This window comes from Microtus ochrogaster, chromosome 21 (assembly GCF_000317375.1).
Source record: "Microtus ochrogaster isolate Prairie Vole_2 chromosome 21, MicOch1.0, whole genome shotgun sequence".
NCBI lineage: Eukaryota > Metazoa > Chordata > Mammalia > Rodentia > Cricetidae > Microtus > Microtus ochrogaster.
In genome coordinates this window covers 1,520,871-1,537,777 of record NC_022022.1, presented here as the reverse complement: position 1 = coordinate 1,537,777, position 16,907 = coordinate 1,520,871, and the positions used below count along the sequence as shown (strand labels likewise).

Genomic DNA, 16,907 nt, shown 5'->3' with positions numbered 1-16,907 from the left:
TTTTCAATTTTAGGAAGCCACAGAAATTAATGTAAAGTAAAAGAATACAGATTAACAGTTACACAGGCTTGGGGTTCCTGAGAAGGGGTAGGCACGCACACACATACACACACACACACATGCACACATCCCACAGCTGGTCTGGGAGAAGTGAAGCACTGGACTCCAAGACACTGAACCTCCTATGGAATTTATAATACTATGAAAAGTGAAAGGCTGAATGAAACCTGGAACCAGCCAAGTGGGGCCCTTGCCTCCAGGAAAGAGATTCCACACATTACTAACCATAACAGGTGAAACTCAAGCCTAGACAAGAATGGGTCGACCAGGACTGCTTAGATGTGCACATCACTGGCCCTCTATCTAAACCTCAATGTCATTTTGAGCCCTAAGGATGAAGTAGGGAGGTCACTGTATCTCTTGTCCCTCTTAATATGGCCACACTGAATAAAAACCCTTTTTCCTGGTTTTTTGGTATTTATTTGGCCGTGTTAAGTCACTTATTGAGGGTGAGTAGCAGCACCTGACTAGTAAGTTTTAATCAGGAAGGGACCAAAACAAGCCTCTGTCCCTAAAACACTGACAGACAATGGAATAGGGGCTCTCTGACTGAACCTGGCCTCGCAGACTTGTCTACAACCCTCTAGGAAGGAAAGAGTTCCTGCTGCAAAGGAATAAAGACTTGATTTATTCTGGAGTGAATATGAGCAACCATGGCCCAGAAACACGGGTTCAGGTTTTTCTTTTTTTCCCAAACACAGCTTCCAAAGAAGTATCAAGTTCCTTAACTTTTTGTAGTAACAGAAGAAAATCAGTCATAAAGTAACACACTTTTCAAAACATCACTAGGTATATAAAGTAGGTGGGTTATAGCAGAGCAGGAGGGCCTGACAGAATTATTAGACATTTGGAAAATAGGCATTCCCAAAGGATTTATACAATAGTGACAAAAGAGGTTAGTTCATGTATAGAGAAGAGTAATTACTAATGGAGACAAAGATGCCTAGGCTAATCTGACCCTGGACTTGGCAATATTCCAACCTCTCCACACCACTGAAGTTGTAGTCAGTCAACTAGCCTTTACAGACACAGTTTCTTTCCAGAATTTTCCTTCCACAGGCTACAGACTGTGACAGCTGGGTGTCAATTGTGACACACACACACACATACACTACACTCAATATTCTTCAACCATTACTATGGTTGTATTTATAACAGTTTATTTTTGTCAAAAATCATTACATTCTATACTTATAATGAACCCATTATTGTTCATACTAATGGTACTCCAATGAGCAGATTTTTTTTAATGTCTTTAACTCTATGGCGCAGTGTGCAAATATATTTTAATCTGAAGAAATCTAAGGGCACTGGAGTAGAACACACAAGAAAAGAGATCTGAAACAGTTTCAAAACTCCCCACTCCCAGACTTCCGGTTTCTGCATTTCAAGGGCTGGGACTTTTGTATTGGTCCTTAAGGGTTAAATGTGGCAGATATCTTCATGTGGGTTTCCCAAGCCATACCACAGTTGCTGGCACAACTGTCTGGTGCCCAGCGATTTCCCTGAAAAGTTGAGTGTATCCACCTCCGCTGACTTCTTTCCCTAGCCCTTTTCTTTAGATGTGCTTGATGCCCAGACCTAGATGGACTTCTCAATCTTTCTAATAACCCAGCCTTTGTGGATTGCCTAGCTATCCTTAATGGTAGATGATTAAAGATTCAAGAAATATTGAGAAATAAAATAGTTTATTCCCCGCTAATCCACAATGTGAATCCCATGCAAGCTTTGGGTAACAAAGAAATGTGACACAAATGCTAAAGAAAGCCACGGAGGAACTGCACACCCTAGCCGGGTAAAGAGAGGAATTGTGACCCAGGACCATCAGATCAAGGTGAACTCTTCCAGTGCACAGACCACTGGGTGTGTACTCGCTGCCTGTATTGTATTGCAAACATTTCCCAGCATATAACTTTCTATACCTTTTTGAAAAGTGTTTCATGTTCATTTATTGGGACAGTGAAATTTTAAAATGGGAGAGGTATCTATATGAATAGCTGAACCCCATATAAATGAGCATATGTAACTGTGAGCACCAGCCATAACCTGGGAACAGTCCCTGAATCTGACAGTCAAGTGTGGGACCACAGGCAAAGCTTTGAAGAAAGAAGGTGTATTTGAGAAGACACTTAAGTCGACATCCTTACCAAAGATGAAGATGTGCTGTGTGAAACTCTGCAGACTAAAGTTCAGTGAGACTCATCAAAACCAGAGCCCTCTCCTGGAAACTCCCAAGATATGTGAGTTCTTAAAGAAAAGACACCTTCATCTCCCAGTGCACAAAATCTCCAAATCATGAAGCTGAATCAAACCATACAAAGGAGCAACTTTGTTTTTTCAGCTTTAATGGAGGAGGAAATCAAGATTAACCTCCTCTGTATGTCTATTTCTGTAAACTCGTGCTGAAGGTTAACTTCTGATCCTGACTTCCTCAAACCTCAGAGATGCTGTCAGCTGTTGACTCCCATGTGAATAGCTTGGTTTTGCTTTCTTATCTTCTTTTGGTATAAGGCACCTTCAAGTTACCATCCTCATCTTGGCCCTCATGCTGCCTTGGCTCCTGCTGTTGATCTGTGGTAAGTTGGACAACTGAGAATGGGCTCTGGGAATCTCACTTCTTGAAAACGTGTCGAGAATTATAGGACTAAGCTTCTGCCTGGGGATGGTTGTGTTCTCTCTCTCTCTCTCTCTCTCTCTCTCTCTCTCTCTCTCTCTCTCTCTCTTATACACATATAGGTGTGTACGCACACACACAATATAGGCAACAAATTGGTCTCTCGGTTCCTTTTCTTCTATCAACACTATTTCTTTTTCAGTGTCAAACATTAGTATTTCTCATCACCCCCTCCTCATTCCAGCTAAGCTTCTCTGGTGTCGTCTATCTACACAGAAAGATTATTTTTCCATTGTTAGTAGGTTTGCTCCTGACATCCCCACAGCTTAGGGTGGGTGCTCTCTCACCCTCCTTCTCCACTGCACGATCAGACGACACATTCCCAGGTGCCCCGACTGCCTGAGCAGACGAGCGGTACTCTACACAAAGGCTTGCCACAGTGGAATGTAGAAACCAAGACACACATGTTCTTCACCTCTGCTGGGAACCTCGTATACACATCTACAACCCTGTTTTTCCACTCATGAGAACCATTATTTCAAATCTTCTCATTTCTCCTCAAACTTTTGGTCCCATTTTATAACTTTGATTAACACTTTATTCAAAAAGTAAAAACAGCAAGAAGAAAAGTCTCCGTATTTCTACTGCCATATCTACCAGCTGCCTACATGTCTTCTTCTGCCGTGAGTGCATCTTGTCTCAAAGACAGGAGTCTCTGCTTACTAATGCCAGGCTCTCTTGACTGGAGCTTCTCCTCTCCACTCAGATGCTTCTGCGCTCCAGCTTATTCCTATCAATGTATCTGTTTGCTTGGATTTTTTTTTCTCGTTCATGCACCATTTCTTTCTCCCTTCACCCTGCTCTCCATGACTATTTCACTTCCCTGATACTTTTTCTTTTAAAACTTCATTTTTAGTCAGACTGGCCTTTCTGAGGCTCTTGACACTTTTTTTCCAGATGTTTAAGATGTTGTCCAAAGCAAAACCAAAACAGAGACCGTCTCTGTCTCACCAAAGATCTCTTCAGTCTCTCAGTCTTATCTCATGAGCTCCTCTCTCGTGCTTGACCCGGTCTTTTTTCAATTGTTTTGGGTCTCTTTTCGTGAACTCACTTTAATCAAACTTTTGTCTCTACCACTCCTTGAAAACTGTTCTTCCTAGCATCATCCACCACTTCCACCTTGCCTCACCCGGAGGTCATTTCCATTTCCTTGGCCTCTCAGGGGAGATACAGTCAGTCGCTCCCCCTTTCAGGACACTGCACTTGGTCTCCAGAAGGCCATGTTCCTGTTTCCTCTGTGCTTCACATCTACTCTTCTTAGTTCCTCCACTGAACTGAATCTGTCCTCAACTGATTAACAGCTTTAAAGTGGAGACCTAGACTTCATCTGTAGTTTCTTCTCCAAATTTAGACATCTTTTTCACTGATGGTGCCAACTTGTCTAACTTAAGCTTATCTCACCAGATTTGACTTATTCTTTAAATAGAAGCCAGTGGTTGCCCAGGTGTCTACCAGACATCCTAACTGGCTTTTTTGACTTCTACATCTGTTACCACTACACGAAATTTATCCATTTTTCCCATAACTCTTCTGTTTCAATAAATGTCATCACCATTTTTCCAGTCACTCTGGCCAAAAATTGAGAAATAGTATTTAACCTCTCCTGCCTTCTCTCCATCTCCTTCCCTCTCTTCCTCTCTCTATCCCTCCCCATCTTTCTTTCTCTCTCCCTCCCTCTCATTTCCACTGTCCTCATGGCTGCTGCTCTGTGCCAGCAGCATTCTGAGTGTCCAGATTGTCTGAAACTTTAATACAAACTTATTTCTCTGCTTCGTTTTTCATTTGAGCACTCTCTGAAATAATGTTGTTTTTATGAAAATCTTTTACATTAAAGTGTAATTATATCACTTCCTCTTATTGTCCTCTCTCTACCCTCACACATTAATAACCTTTTTTATTATTGTTGTTCCATATATGTACATAAATATATAACTACAACCTGTTGAGTCAAGTGTGGCTTATGTGTATACAATTCCAGGGCTGCTCACTTTGTGCTGGACTTAGGGACCTCGTCCCTGGAAGGGGATACCCTCCACATGCACTCGACATCATTATTTGCCTGAATTTCTTCGTCTAGGAGTGGGAACCCATGACATGTCCCCTGTGTGTGTTAGCATGTGCTTGTGTTGTCGTTGTTCTGATTTTCTAAAGGCAGCCATATTGTTGAGGTGTCATGGATTCCACAGCGAACTTTCTGATCCTCTGCTCTTTCATTCTTTTTGCCTCCTCTTCCGCATTGTTCTCTGAGTCTTAGGTACCAGAGTTGTCTCCCACTATAGTGTAGATTCCTTGGCAGTCAAGTATTCAAAAGTATTTCTTTACGAACAAATATATAAATATTATTTTCTGCTAGCTCCCTCTGATCACTTGCTAGTACCTGAGGGACTAATTGTTCAAATAAGCATTTAATCAAATAGGCATTTCGAACTAAGCATAATTAAAAACAATAATTATAAAAAATCTTGATTAGATCTTAAAGAAATGCTGGCATTATCCTCACTGCTCCGGCCACACTCACTTGTCTCCACAAATCGCCTTCTCGGTCTCACTATAAGGAGGAGGCAGAGGAGACACACGCTTCCCAGGACCTCAGGGCCTCCGAGAGCAAGAAAGAATACCTGTATCTCTACTTTTTAGTGACAAAATCCAAGTTTTCTCCAGAATTTCTCCTTCTTGACCCATTATATCACAAAAGGGGAGAATATTTGAGGGACTCTAACTCTCCTCTGAACCCAGAACCCCTCTGATGGGAAGTTGGTGCCCGCAGGGTCTCATGCCTTGAGATTGAGACCTTTATCCCTCTTATTTGACTTTGTTACATCTGGCAGCAGAGGAGAAAGAAGAGAGTAAGGGTAGGGGAACACACTGACGGGCAGTTACAAGCGAGACTCCATCCCTTCATCACAGGGACAAGGGCTACCGAAAATTACCTTATGATCATAAAAAGGACTTTTGTCTTTTCTGGATGATTACAATATGGGGAAAGAAACAGAAAAAGAAAAAAGGAATTTGGGGCTGAGGAGGTATGGAAGATGGCAAAAGAAGGGGAAGAAGAGGGAGTTGTGGGGAAGGCACAGGGAAGGAGAGGGCGCTGTGGGGAGAGCCCTTTGGAGAAGCTTAACTGTGTGTCTGTGCATCTTGCTGCTTGGTTAAGCCTGTACTGGTTTCTTTTCCAGCTCCACTCTGTGAACCTGATGGTGAGTTGTGCTTCCCAGTCTTCCTCACAGTCTAGGGAGTGCCTTGTCATCACAATCAGCACACAAGGCTTGTGGATGACTGAACAGCCCATGCCTGAACAGCACACAAACTTCAGAGACTTCTGGATGGAGGCTGGGACCTGTATCCACCTAACAGGGGGAGCTTGTCTGGAGCCACCTCAGCACAAGTAGGAAATAAGATCAGACATAGGTGGCAGAAAGCATCAGGGATTTACATTACTCTGTTCTTCAGAGGCCCTAGGTCCTCACCGTGCTCTTCAGCTGGGGATGCACTTCCCATGGCTGAGAACACAGAGTCGCAGAGCACAGCACTTAGTCGCCCAGCCAGGGCAAGGTCCAACAGGATTGCTGCCTCCTGCTATTTTGAGCAGTGCTCTGTAGTTGTAGCTTTTTGTTCTCTCTCTCTCTCTCTCTCTCTCTCTCTCTCTCTCTCTCTCTCTCTCTCCCTCGATATATGCAAATTTAATTGATTTTCTTACCAGAAGGAACTTTCTCTTGTGAAGTTTATGCAAATCTACCGGGTATAAACTGATCTCTTGCACACAAACTATTAATCACAAGGTTAAAAAAAAGATTGTCTGATGCACCCAGCAGCACAGGGTCAGAGATGCCCCATGGTCAAGGGGTCAAAAGACTCTGGTCTTCTGGGTCACTCAGTGATATCCAAATTTAACTCATTCGTGTTAATGCTATGTGTGCTGTGTGCTTGGTTTCCCCTTTCCCTTTAAGCCCAGGCACTCAAGCACAGCCTAAAGAGAAATACAAACCCACATCAAGGGCAAGGAAATCATCGGTTTACATGTGTTTAAGGAATTCTCTGGTGTTGAGAATGATCTGAAACAAGCTGGGAACCACAAAGCAGAACTTGCAGTGAGTTTCTAGCTTCTTGCTCCTTGTTTTTCTGGCCCAGTCTACCTAATATCTTTCTTCTCAGCTCAGTTTCAAATGCTGCGGAGTTTATCAGTCCTATGAAAACCACAGATGTCCACAAAGAGAAGATGCAGGTATTTCATACTCAGGGCAGGTGCTTACTGTAACTGAGGCCTAAAAGGATTATGCAAAATGGCTTCTTGTAGGAAGGATTGAGTTCATAGACACTGAACTAGGTATCACCAGGGACCCAGAGGACCCAGAAGACTTTCATCTGGTGAAGAGAGAAAAAAAGTTTCTCTTATGAAAACTATAAAACTTCCCAAACTGAGAGGCTCTAAGGGTTAACAAATGCCCAAAGAGACTAAGGCATTTCCTGGGCTGATGGGACAGTGAAGAGGAGGAGCGAAGAGAGAAGCTTCAACTATCTTTACATAGTCAGAAACGAGCCCCTAACACTCCAAAGCATGTATCTCCAGACTTCGTCTCATCTCATGGATTCTACAGAGGTTTTTATAGAAGTCCTGAACCAAGGGATCTGGGCTATTTGGATGTCGTAATCAGGGAATTTCTAGGCACGTGCACTCACTTTTCTCCATCAGGAACTGCAACAGGAGCTCAGAGAAGAGTCAACAGAGAACTGAGCCCCTCTTGTTGTTTCTATGGTGTTGCTTTCATCATAACCAGGTCCCCTGTTGTGTATTGGAATGTAATTTCATTGGTCTGAGATATCAGGGAAAGAGGAACCCTTTTTTCTTATCAATATGATTTATAACAAAGGTAAAAAAAAAATGAGGTGAGTTTTAACTCAATGGTAGAACTCTTGCCCAGTCTATATAATGTTATGCTGCTTTGATTCCCAGTACTATCAAAATAGAAGAAAAAGAGAAGATGGAAAAGGAGGAGGAGGAGAAGGAGAACCAGGAAGAAGAGGAGAAAGAGGAGGAGGAGAAGAAGGAGGAGAACAACAACAACAGGAGGAGGAAGACATGAAGGAAAGAGGGAGGGAGGAAAGACAGGGAAAGGAGAAAGGAGGGACAGAGACAGTTTGCTAGAACTTCAAGCTTCACCATATCCAGTTGTCTTCAATATACCAGCTCTGGCATAACTTTAAAAATTATGCCAGAAACTTAAAAAATAAGTTAATGAGATCTAAGCCATGGTCTGGAAGCTGATGCCATCACACAGGCTTAGGATGTACCAGAAGGAGCAGGACAGGTTCGCAGCAAAGAGAAACTCCAGGCTATGAGGGAGGTGATGGGAGATGTTGTATGTTCTTTTGACTGAGAACACAAAAGATGCCTAATCATGAATATTGCTCTGGAGTTTATGTGTATATCTTCTCTCTAGTGATGTTTCCATACCCTGTGCTAGAAGTCAGTCCTTCCCCTCCTATAGAGGGTTATTCCATGACCCTGACCTGCAAGATCCAGCTCCTTGCACAGAGGCCAGATAGCCAGTTCCACTTCTGCTTCTTTAGTGATGGCAAGTTGCTTGGGTCAGGCTGCAGCAGCTCCCCAAAGCTTCAGTTCCCTGCCATATGGAGGAAAAACCCAAAGGTTTACCAGTGCATGGCAGAAGAAACAATTTATAAGAAAAGAGGAAAGTGGAGCCTGCCAATCAAGATACCCGTGCAGAGTGAGTATCTGAGCTTGCTCTTCCAGAGTCGGAGCTGGGTAAAAGATAGCAGAACAGGTTGTTTTACATGCTCCTAAGAAGGTAGACATTGGGAGGAACTACTAGCTGCCCTGGTGAAGTAGGAAGAAAAGGTTTCTGGTAGAAGTGTGTAAAATAGGTTATTGGAAAAGGGTTTATGGGAGACACTACAATAGAAAAATCATGTTTTATTATCCTGCATCATGTGATTCCTTGTGTTGATCATCAAAAACAAATGTCCAGTACCTACAGAAGGTTGAGTAGTCTCAAACTTGCTAAAGCTTCAACACTGATAGAAACAAAATGTAAAAAACCTTGAACAGTTCACACAAAGCAGAACCTACTCTAGTACTTTGTACTTGTGGTGTAACTGACCTCTAGTGCTGCAGGAGGTAATGACAGTCACACACTTACAAATGCAAATTGGATAAGAGAAGTTAAGTCATTTGATTGATACGCAGCAAATAAGGATTTGAAAGACTTCACAGCCCAGCAGTTTGGTTTATAACTTGAACTTGAAATCACTAAAGGGTAGTAGAAATTATGTTATCCTAGGGTGGGAGATGACATCACATTCTCTACAGTAGAGTGCTTTTTCTTACCCTGTGACTATCAGCCTAATCTAAGATGATTCTAAGTCAGCAGAACACCAGCCCCAATGTAAGCTATTAAAATAAATCATTGACTTTGCCAGCAGCCTTTGCTTTCAGGACCACCGCACCTACTCCTCTCAGAAAAGCCCCCTACACAGGGTCCTCTTCATTATCTTGTGTTTCCACAGGAATCCCTGTCTCTGATGTGAGCTTGGAGACACGGCCCATTGGGGGATGGGTGATGGAGGGAAACAAACTGGTCCTCATCTGCTCAGTTGTTAACGCCACTGGAAACATAACGTATCTCTGGTACAGAGGGGCACTGGGTTCAAACCTGGAAACAAAGACACAGCATTCACTGTCAGCAGAGTTTGAGATCACTGAAGTGAAGAGAAGAGATGCTGAGCAGTATTACTGTGCAGCTGACAATGGCTACGGCCCTGTTCTCAGCGAGCTGGTGAGCATCACTGTCCGAGGTACGTGACATAGCTACGTCATCTCAACCAGCAAGTCTCATTCCCCTGAGTGGCCTTTAGCAACTTTAGTGGGGTTGAGCCTCTAGAGAATAAGCAGAAATTATGGGTCTGTCGTATCATCAAGGAGCCTTTCTCTAACTGTCCACTGTTAATCAGTTCCAGTGTCTCGCCCTGTCCTTACCTCTGGGGACTCTGGAATCCAGGCTGTGCTGGGGGACCTGGTGGAGCTTCACTGTGAAGCCCTGAGAGGCTCTCCCCCAATCTTCTACCAGTTCTATCACGAGAATGTCATTCTGGGGAACAGCTCGGCTCCCTCTGGAGGAGGAGCATCCTTCAACTTGTCCGTGACTGCAGAACATTCTGGAAACTACTACTGTGAAGCCAACAATGGCCAGGGTGCCCAACGCAGTGAGGTGGTGACTCTCAACATACCAGGTACTGGTTAGGCTTTGGGAATCGTAAGGTCAGTGTCTCTTCCCAGCATGCTAGGAGAGCTTCAGTGTTTCCAGGGGTCTGTTGTCTGGGGCAGGGTCATGGGTGATGTATGTGAGAGGGGCGGGACTTCTGTAAACAATGCCGTCACAGCTGATGAACACGAAAGGGGCAGGGCTTCTGTACATGATGTTGTCATGAGTGGGGAACACAAGAGGGGCGTGGCTTCAATATGCAATGCTGTCATAGTGATATACATGAGAGGGCTTCTGTGCATGACGCTGTCATGGAAAATGAACAGGAGAGGTGTGGAGGATAAAGTTGGAGTGTCTATCTTCTTTCATCAGTGTGGGAAGCAGGGGTTTTCTAGATAAATAAAGACACCTTCCTCCCATGAGGAGCAGACCTTGAATGTAATCCATATACAAGATGTCTGCTTTCCAAACCCAACCCCTTCCTTACCATCTCTCCTCAGTGCCCATTGAGTCTGGAAGCAATCTCACCTCAGGAATCAATGCGTGGCTGCTTGGCTGTCTTGGCCTCATCACCATGGCCCTAATATTTTGCTACTGGATCAAGAGAAAAATAGGTTAGTAACGTAATATATTCATATTTTGCTACTGTAGCCTTTAGTTTCCTGAAACAGACGGCACTTGTGGCCCGCATACTGCAGTAAGCACGTACCCTAGCTACCTTGCCTCTGTCTTCTCGAAAACTTTTAAAACTGGCTTAAGCACCACTTTTAAGAAAGTTCTTTAATTTCGCCAGCTGATACCTTGCTCTTCTGTGATTTAAATTTTATATAAAATATAACAACTTTTTAAACTAGAGAGAAGGAGCACTTGGTCCTGACGTCAGTGCCGTCTCTTACCCAACAGTGCTGTCCCAAGTTTCTCTTCCTCCCTGAAACACAAGTCACATCCCTAGGGGTTCTGGTCATTCCTGGATCTTTCTCACCTTTTGGGTGAAATGTTCTTTTTCTCCTGAAAGTCGCACCTGGTAACATAGCCAACAATTGCTTTCAATTCTGAATTTTAGGTTATTTACCTCCCGAGTTTATCACTACCCACAATTTCACAGATATCTACGCCTCACTGAGCAAGTTGAACATGGCCAGCAGAGGACAATGTGAGGCAATGCAAATCTCACTTGAATTTCAAGCTTTTCCAACATCTTTGGACACCTTTTCCCAGCTATGACTTGGCCATGGCAGCACCTGACTCTGGGACTCTGGGCAGGATAAGAGTCACCAGGGTTGTTGCAAAATCCAAAGCAAAGCATGTAACAGGTGGCAAGTTCCAACTCCTGATACTTAGTGGCTTTGGGAACTTGTTGACTTCCAGCTTTGGGAAGTTTACTTAACTCTTCTGGACCTTAATGGCCTTAGCTGTGACATAAAGACTCTATAAGTGTCTGCCAGGTGTCCGCTGGGGCCATAGTGCCATCCCAACTGGGCCCCACTGATACATGCTCTCGTTTTTCTCCCTTGCAGGAAGACGGTCAGATGATCCACTCAGGTGAGGGCCCTGCTTTCTCTATGTGCTCATGATGCTGAAAACTTACTTTTAAAACATTAATTCTTTTATTTTTTAAGATTATAGCATAATTACATCATTTCCCCCTTCTCTTTCCTTCCTCCAAACACTCCCATATACTCCTCCCTGCTCTTTTTCAAACTCATGGTATCCTTTTTCTTTTGATTGTTGTTATATAGATATATGTGCATGTATATACATATATGTACATGTACATATGTATGTATTTTTAAACCTAAATACAACATGTTCAGTCTGTATATTGCCTGTATGCTTGTTTCCAGGGCCAACCATTTGGTATTGGATAGCCAGTTGGTATGCTACTACCCAGGGAAGAGTGTATCTCCCACTGTTAGCATTGCTTAGCTGCCTCTGTAGTTCCTCATGTACAGTCTTTCCCCTTCAGTGTGTCTGTCCACTTCAGTGTGTCTATTTTTGTCTCTTTGTTTAGACAGCCATGTTAGTGAGACTTTATGGGTGTAGCTTCTAACACTCCTGGGAGACATTCTCACAGCAAACTTTCTGACCTTCTTGGCTCTCACAAACTTCCCACCCCCACGTCTACAACGCCCCTGAGCCTTTGGTGCAGGAGTGTTTTATGGATGTGTCCATTGGGAATAAACTCCACAGCTCTATGTTTTGATTGTTTGTGGTTTTCTGTAGTGGACTCAGTCTGTTTGCAAAGAGAAGGTTCTTTGCAAGTATAAAGACAAATATTTCAAATACTGTTAGGAATTATGCTGATTTAATACAGGGGTGGTTGCATGTGCCCCTCTAAGATTGATGACTTCACTGCCCTGAGTACTGCTAACCACTTCTGGGCCCCAGATCATCATGTCTTACTGGTTGTTGTGGTTCATAGGTATCATAGCTGAATAGGACTGTTGGTTGCTTCCCTCCTTAGGAAACTTGCATGGTGTCCTCTCTCATGGGCTGTTTTCCTGTTGAACTGCAACTAAAGCTCACTCTTGAGTTCCCCCATTGGCAACTTTGAGCATTAATTTGCTATTTCTCTTTCACTAATTACTTTCAATTATTTCCCCATTTTCTCTATTGCTTCCTTCCAATGCCTCTGCAGTTCCCTTCTTTTGATTTCTTTTGGCCCTGCCACTGGTTTATTGATGCAGTCAACTTGCTTACAGCAGAGGTTTGACTAAATGGAAAGACCCTGAGACTCAAAAGCAGTTTAGGACAGGTAAGGTATATACACTGCATATCTCTGAAACGCGAGACAGAGAGCAATAAACACACTGGAAATATTGTGAATGACATTTTCTAGAAGCTGAGAGGAGGAAAACATTTCTAAAATGCTTGCCAGCTGCAGACTTAGCTCGTGTATTTCCACACCAACAACAAACACTTTCCACATCTCCAGTGTGCATGACCGTTTTCTTTTGTTCCTTCCTCAAGTTGCTTGTTCTGTCCAAGTGTCTATTTTCACTGAGATGAATCACTGTTTTTTTTCCTTAGTGCCCTGCTCTGTTCCAATGGACTAGCAGTTAGGCTCCCTGATAAGCAGACAGAAAAGGAGAGGGACCATGACTTGGTAATAAAAAGGTTGAACTTCCAAGACTCTGGCTTCTTCCTCACCCTCTTGACCTGGGGACAAAAAAGCCTTGCAACTGCAAACAAAGACCTTGTGGGATTTCTCCCCTGCCAGTAGCTCCTGCTGATATACTGACTCAAGTTCAAGGTTTTATCAGGACACACACAACAGCTGTCGTCCAATCAGACAGCCAGTCCTTCTTCAACCAACCAACCCAGATAAGGGGAAGATGATTCTTCAATGACTTACAAAAAAATAATAATAATCAGCCCTCAAAGAGAAGCTGGACTTCAAATTTTCAAGCCACCCCTCGGCTTTGCTGAGGGTCTTTCTCTGTGTCTGCTGTATGTGTGTACTTTCTCACCCCTAGTAAAAGTCTTTCTTCCTCTGTGAACTCTGTCTTCTGCCATCTGCAGTGCTCACAGTTTCTCTGCTGTCACCTGCTGCCTTTGAATTCTTTAACTGGCAGAGAAAATGAACCCAATCAAGATTCCTAGATGGTAACAGCTCCGTGTGTGGGGGATGTCATAGTGAACCTGTGCCAGGGAACATATGCACTGGGGCAGCACACGGAGCCCCTTCCGCCCATGAATGAGGCTTTAGCTTATACCACACAGCTGTCCCTTCCAGTTGCTAATTTTTCCGTGAATTAGTATCCTGTACAGAACCTTTGCCTTCACAGTTTACAATCTTAGACTGTAACACCCAGAGCATCTGGGCTGCCATGTGTTTTGTGCTTACAGGAGCCCTCCTATGCCTGTGCTCCAAGAATCCAGCTACCTCAACTCACCTGGCCCAGAGCAGATACAGTCTGTGTACGAGAACGGTAAGGCTTCCCAAGGACCTGAGGCAACACGGCACAGGCTGCTTGCCAAAGCCGATTCTGCTGCCTCCTAATCCTTCTACAAACAGATGATTCGACGGCCTTTAGTTGTGATAGGAGGTAGGTGTGGAGTAAGTGACAGAGCAGGAAGAAAGGGCTGCCTCCACCTGTCTCCCTTCTCATTTCAGTGAATGTTGTACGAGGTGATGAAATTTACTCACTGGTGTACCATATCCAACAGGAGCTAGAGCCAGCAGCAGGTGAGACACGGCATGGGATGACTTTTCCCCAACTTTTGTCTGTCCCAGAACCAAGAAGACAGTCAGTGGCTCTGCTTGGCAATGTGGCGGTGTGTGTCCTTAGAGCTGACCGTAGGGGTCACTGACCTTTGTCTTGAAGCTGTCACGTAGAGCCCGTTGCTGTCCTTACTGCATGTTTCACATGGCCCATTTTTAATGGCAGCCAAAGATGTCAGCTTCTGCCAAGTGAGCCTCCACGCCCCCTGCAGCGCTTCACCATGGCTGCCACTCTTGTCCCATCCTATGTATGGTAGGCCGGGAAAAGGAGAGAGGTATCAAGTGTCTCTAGCGCCAGAATGCCTACGTACCCAACCACCCAGGCTCCTGTTCTTCTGTGGACACTAAGAATCGTTCATGCGATAAAAAGGAAGACAGGAAATAACACTGGAGCTCAGTCCATGGAAAACAGGCTGGAGAAAAAGAAAGTTTTACTAAGGGGAGGTTGTAAAAGCCTAAATACAAGGGGAACCTCATAGTCCTTATTCATTCCTCCCCAGCCCAGCACATGAAGACACATGGAGCAAGGGAGGTAAGCAGGGTCTTTACTGTTCTCTCTGTGCTCTCTCTGCTCCCTCTGCAGACTATTGTACTATTTTTACACAGTGTTACTGCTTAGGAGGAGGAAAATAAATACCAGGGTCCCTTATTTACCAACACAGTAGAGATAAAAAGCATTTAGTTATAGCAATGAAGAATCGCTACTTGAGGGAGTTTTGGAGGCTTATGGGTATATTTCCTTGAGCAATGTGCTGATGTATTGCTCAGTCTTGGTTTATACTTATTTTAAAAGTTCTATTTATTTGAAAAATTCTATCCTGAAATACTGTTGAACTGTACAGCCATCGACTAGTGTATATAGCTAGCAATGTGGAATGAACTAAGTTAATACTGAATAATACTAACTAAAACTAATGCTGCCTTGTGACACATGCATGACACCATTCTAACAACAGCACAAAAATTATTTGTATTATGAAAAATTCTTAATTTATAAATTATGTTATTTTGGAGCATAAGCTAGCCAGGCGGCCAGGGTGTTGGGGACGCAACCCCACCGCTCTTAATACGCTCCTGTACACCTTTAATCCCAGCTCGAGGCGAACACGCCCCCTTAGGGGCGGGACTTATCCCTACAAGATTAAATTATAATTTATAATTCTTAATTTTATAAAAATTCTTAATTATTACATAATTATAATGGATAATTGAAGATATTCATGATGGGGGCTGGAAAGATGTCACTGCTCTTACAGAGGACCAGGATTCAGTTCCCAGCACTCACATTGGGCGGCTTACAACCACCTGCCTCTCCACACTCAGGGAATCCGATGCAGTTCTCTGTTCCCCATGGGCACATACCCACACACAGACAACACATACATGCACAATTTTAAAAAATTCTAAAATCCATCCATGGTGCTACATAAGTACTTTCTGGATTGCAGGTATTTTGACTTTGTTCCAACAAGTATCACAGGTACTTTCACAGTTTCGTCCTGTCTAAAGGTAGTCTTGGGGCAGAGCCCAACCCCTTGGAAAACTGAGAGTTTCTCAGTTTAGTCTATTCATCCTAATGTCTTTGAGAAATGACCGCTCATAAGATTGTCCAGCGGGAGAACTTCTAGAAGCTTCAGGAGTGACAGGCTCCTCTCACCACACTGACAGAAGGCCTCTGGATTCGAAGAAGCTCCTTTTAAAGTGTCGTAGCTGCATATGACAAAATGCATCCGGGCTGACTGGGAAGAGGCCCAGCAGAAGACTTGTTCTTTGTTTTCTCTTCTTTGGTCCTTCCAGGTCTTCTCTGAAATCTATTCTAAGCCAAGGAAGGAAGACATTACAGATATGGACTATGAAGACGCTAGATAAAACTGTGTGAACAGCATCTATGCAGGCTGTGAGAAAGCCAAAGGCCTGGTATGCACTTGGAGGACACTGAGGAAGGATAACTTGCCAGCACACCTTCCCCATAGGCTTCCTTTCGTGAGATGGTTCCTTCACCAGTGTGAAGTTGGTACAAGTCCTGAAGAAACAACCCAGGAAAACTGACTTAGACCCAGAAGCTGGAAGGATCTGCTGGTGGCATCGGCTTGTTGTCCATCTGGGGCTTGACAGATCGCACGCTACTCTTTATTTACAAGAGGAAAGTGGTGTGGTGAAAGCCACTGGGATCTTGGAGCAGAGGGACTTAGAGTTCACAAAGCCAGCATCAATGACTGTGCAGGTCTGTTGTTGAGAGAGAGCTGTGCTTCCCTATGCACATGTCCTGTCTACACTTAAACACCTGAGTCAATGGACTCTGATTTATGGCATCAATTTAGAATTAAAGCACAGTTGGAAAACATTTACTGTGACTACACCTAACTTTAACGACATATTTGGGGTATATAGGCTAGTCTAAATCCTCTCATGATTTTATAACAGTCATAGAAAGTTTCACCAAGTTCTAAGTTTTGAACTTTGTACATCATTTAGACTAAACTTTATGAATATATTTAAATACAGTGCTTCTCTTTGAATTGTCAAACTTTTTGAATATAATCATTTGGCTCAAAGTCTGTTTTAATTTTAAAACAATTACATATTAAAACAATTTAGAAATAAAGTGAAAAGGAAAGTCTTTGCTATGAGATACCACAAATGGCGACCACTGTAAAAACATATCCTCTAGATGGTTTCTACTTGTGCACAAACACTTGTATATAAAAAGATAATCAAAAGTATAGCT

General features: G+C 43.5%; 1 protein-coding gene across 1 annotated transcript; it reads left to right on the top strand.

The window, feature by feature from the left end:
• Window positions 1-2,605: 2,605 nt before the first annotated feature.
• On the top strand, window positions 2,606-16,048 carry LOC101998149 (Fc receptor-like protein 1). The gene is made up of 10 exons (XM_005356921.2): window positions 2,606-2,636; window positions 5,911-5,931; window positions 9,260-9,547; window positions 9,704-9,983; window positions 10,444-10,568; window positions 11,472-11,496; window positions 13,804-13,886; window positions 14,072-14,143; window positions 14,680-14,720; window positions 15,977-16,048. The coding sequence occupies exons 1-10, from the start codon at window positions 2,606-2,608 to the stop codon at window positions 16,046-16,048; spliced, it is 1,038 nt and encodes a 345-aa protein (XP_005356978.1).
• The last annotated feature ends 859 nt before the right edge of the window (window positions 16,049-16,907 follow it).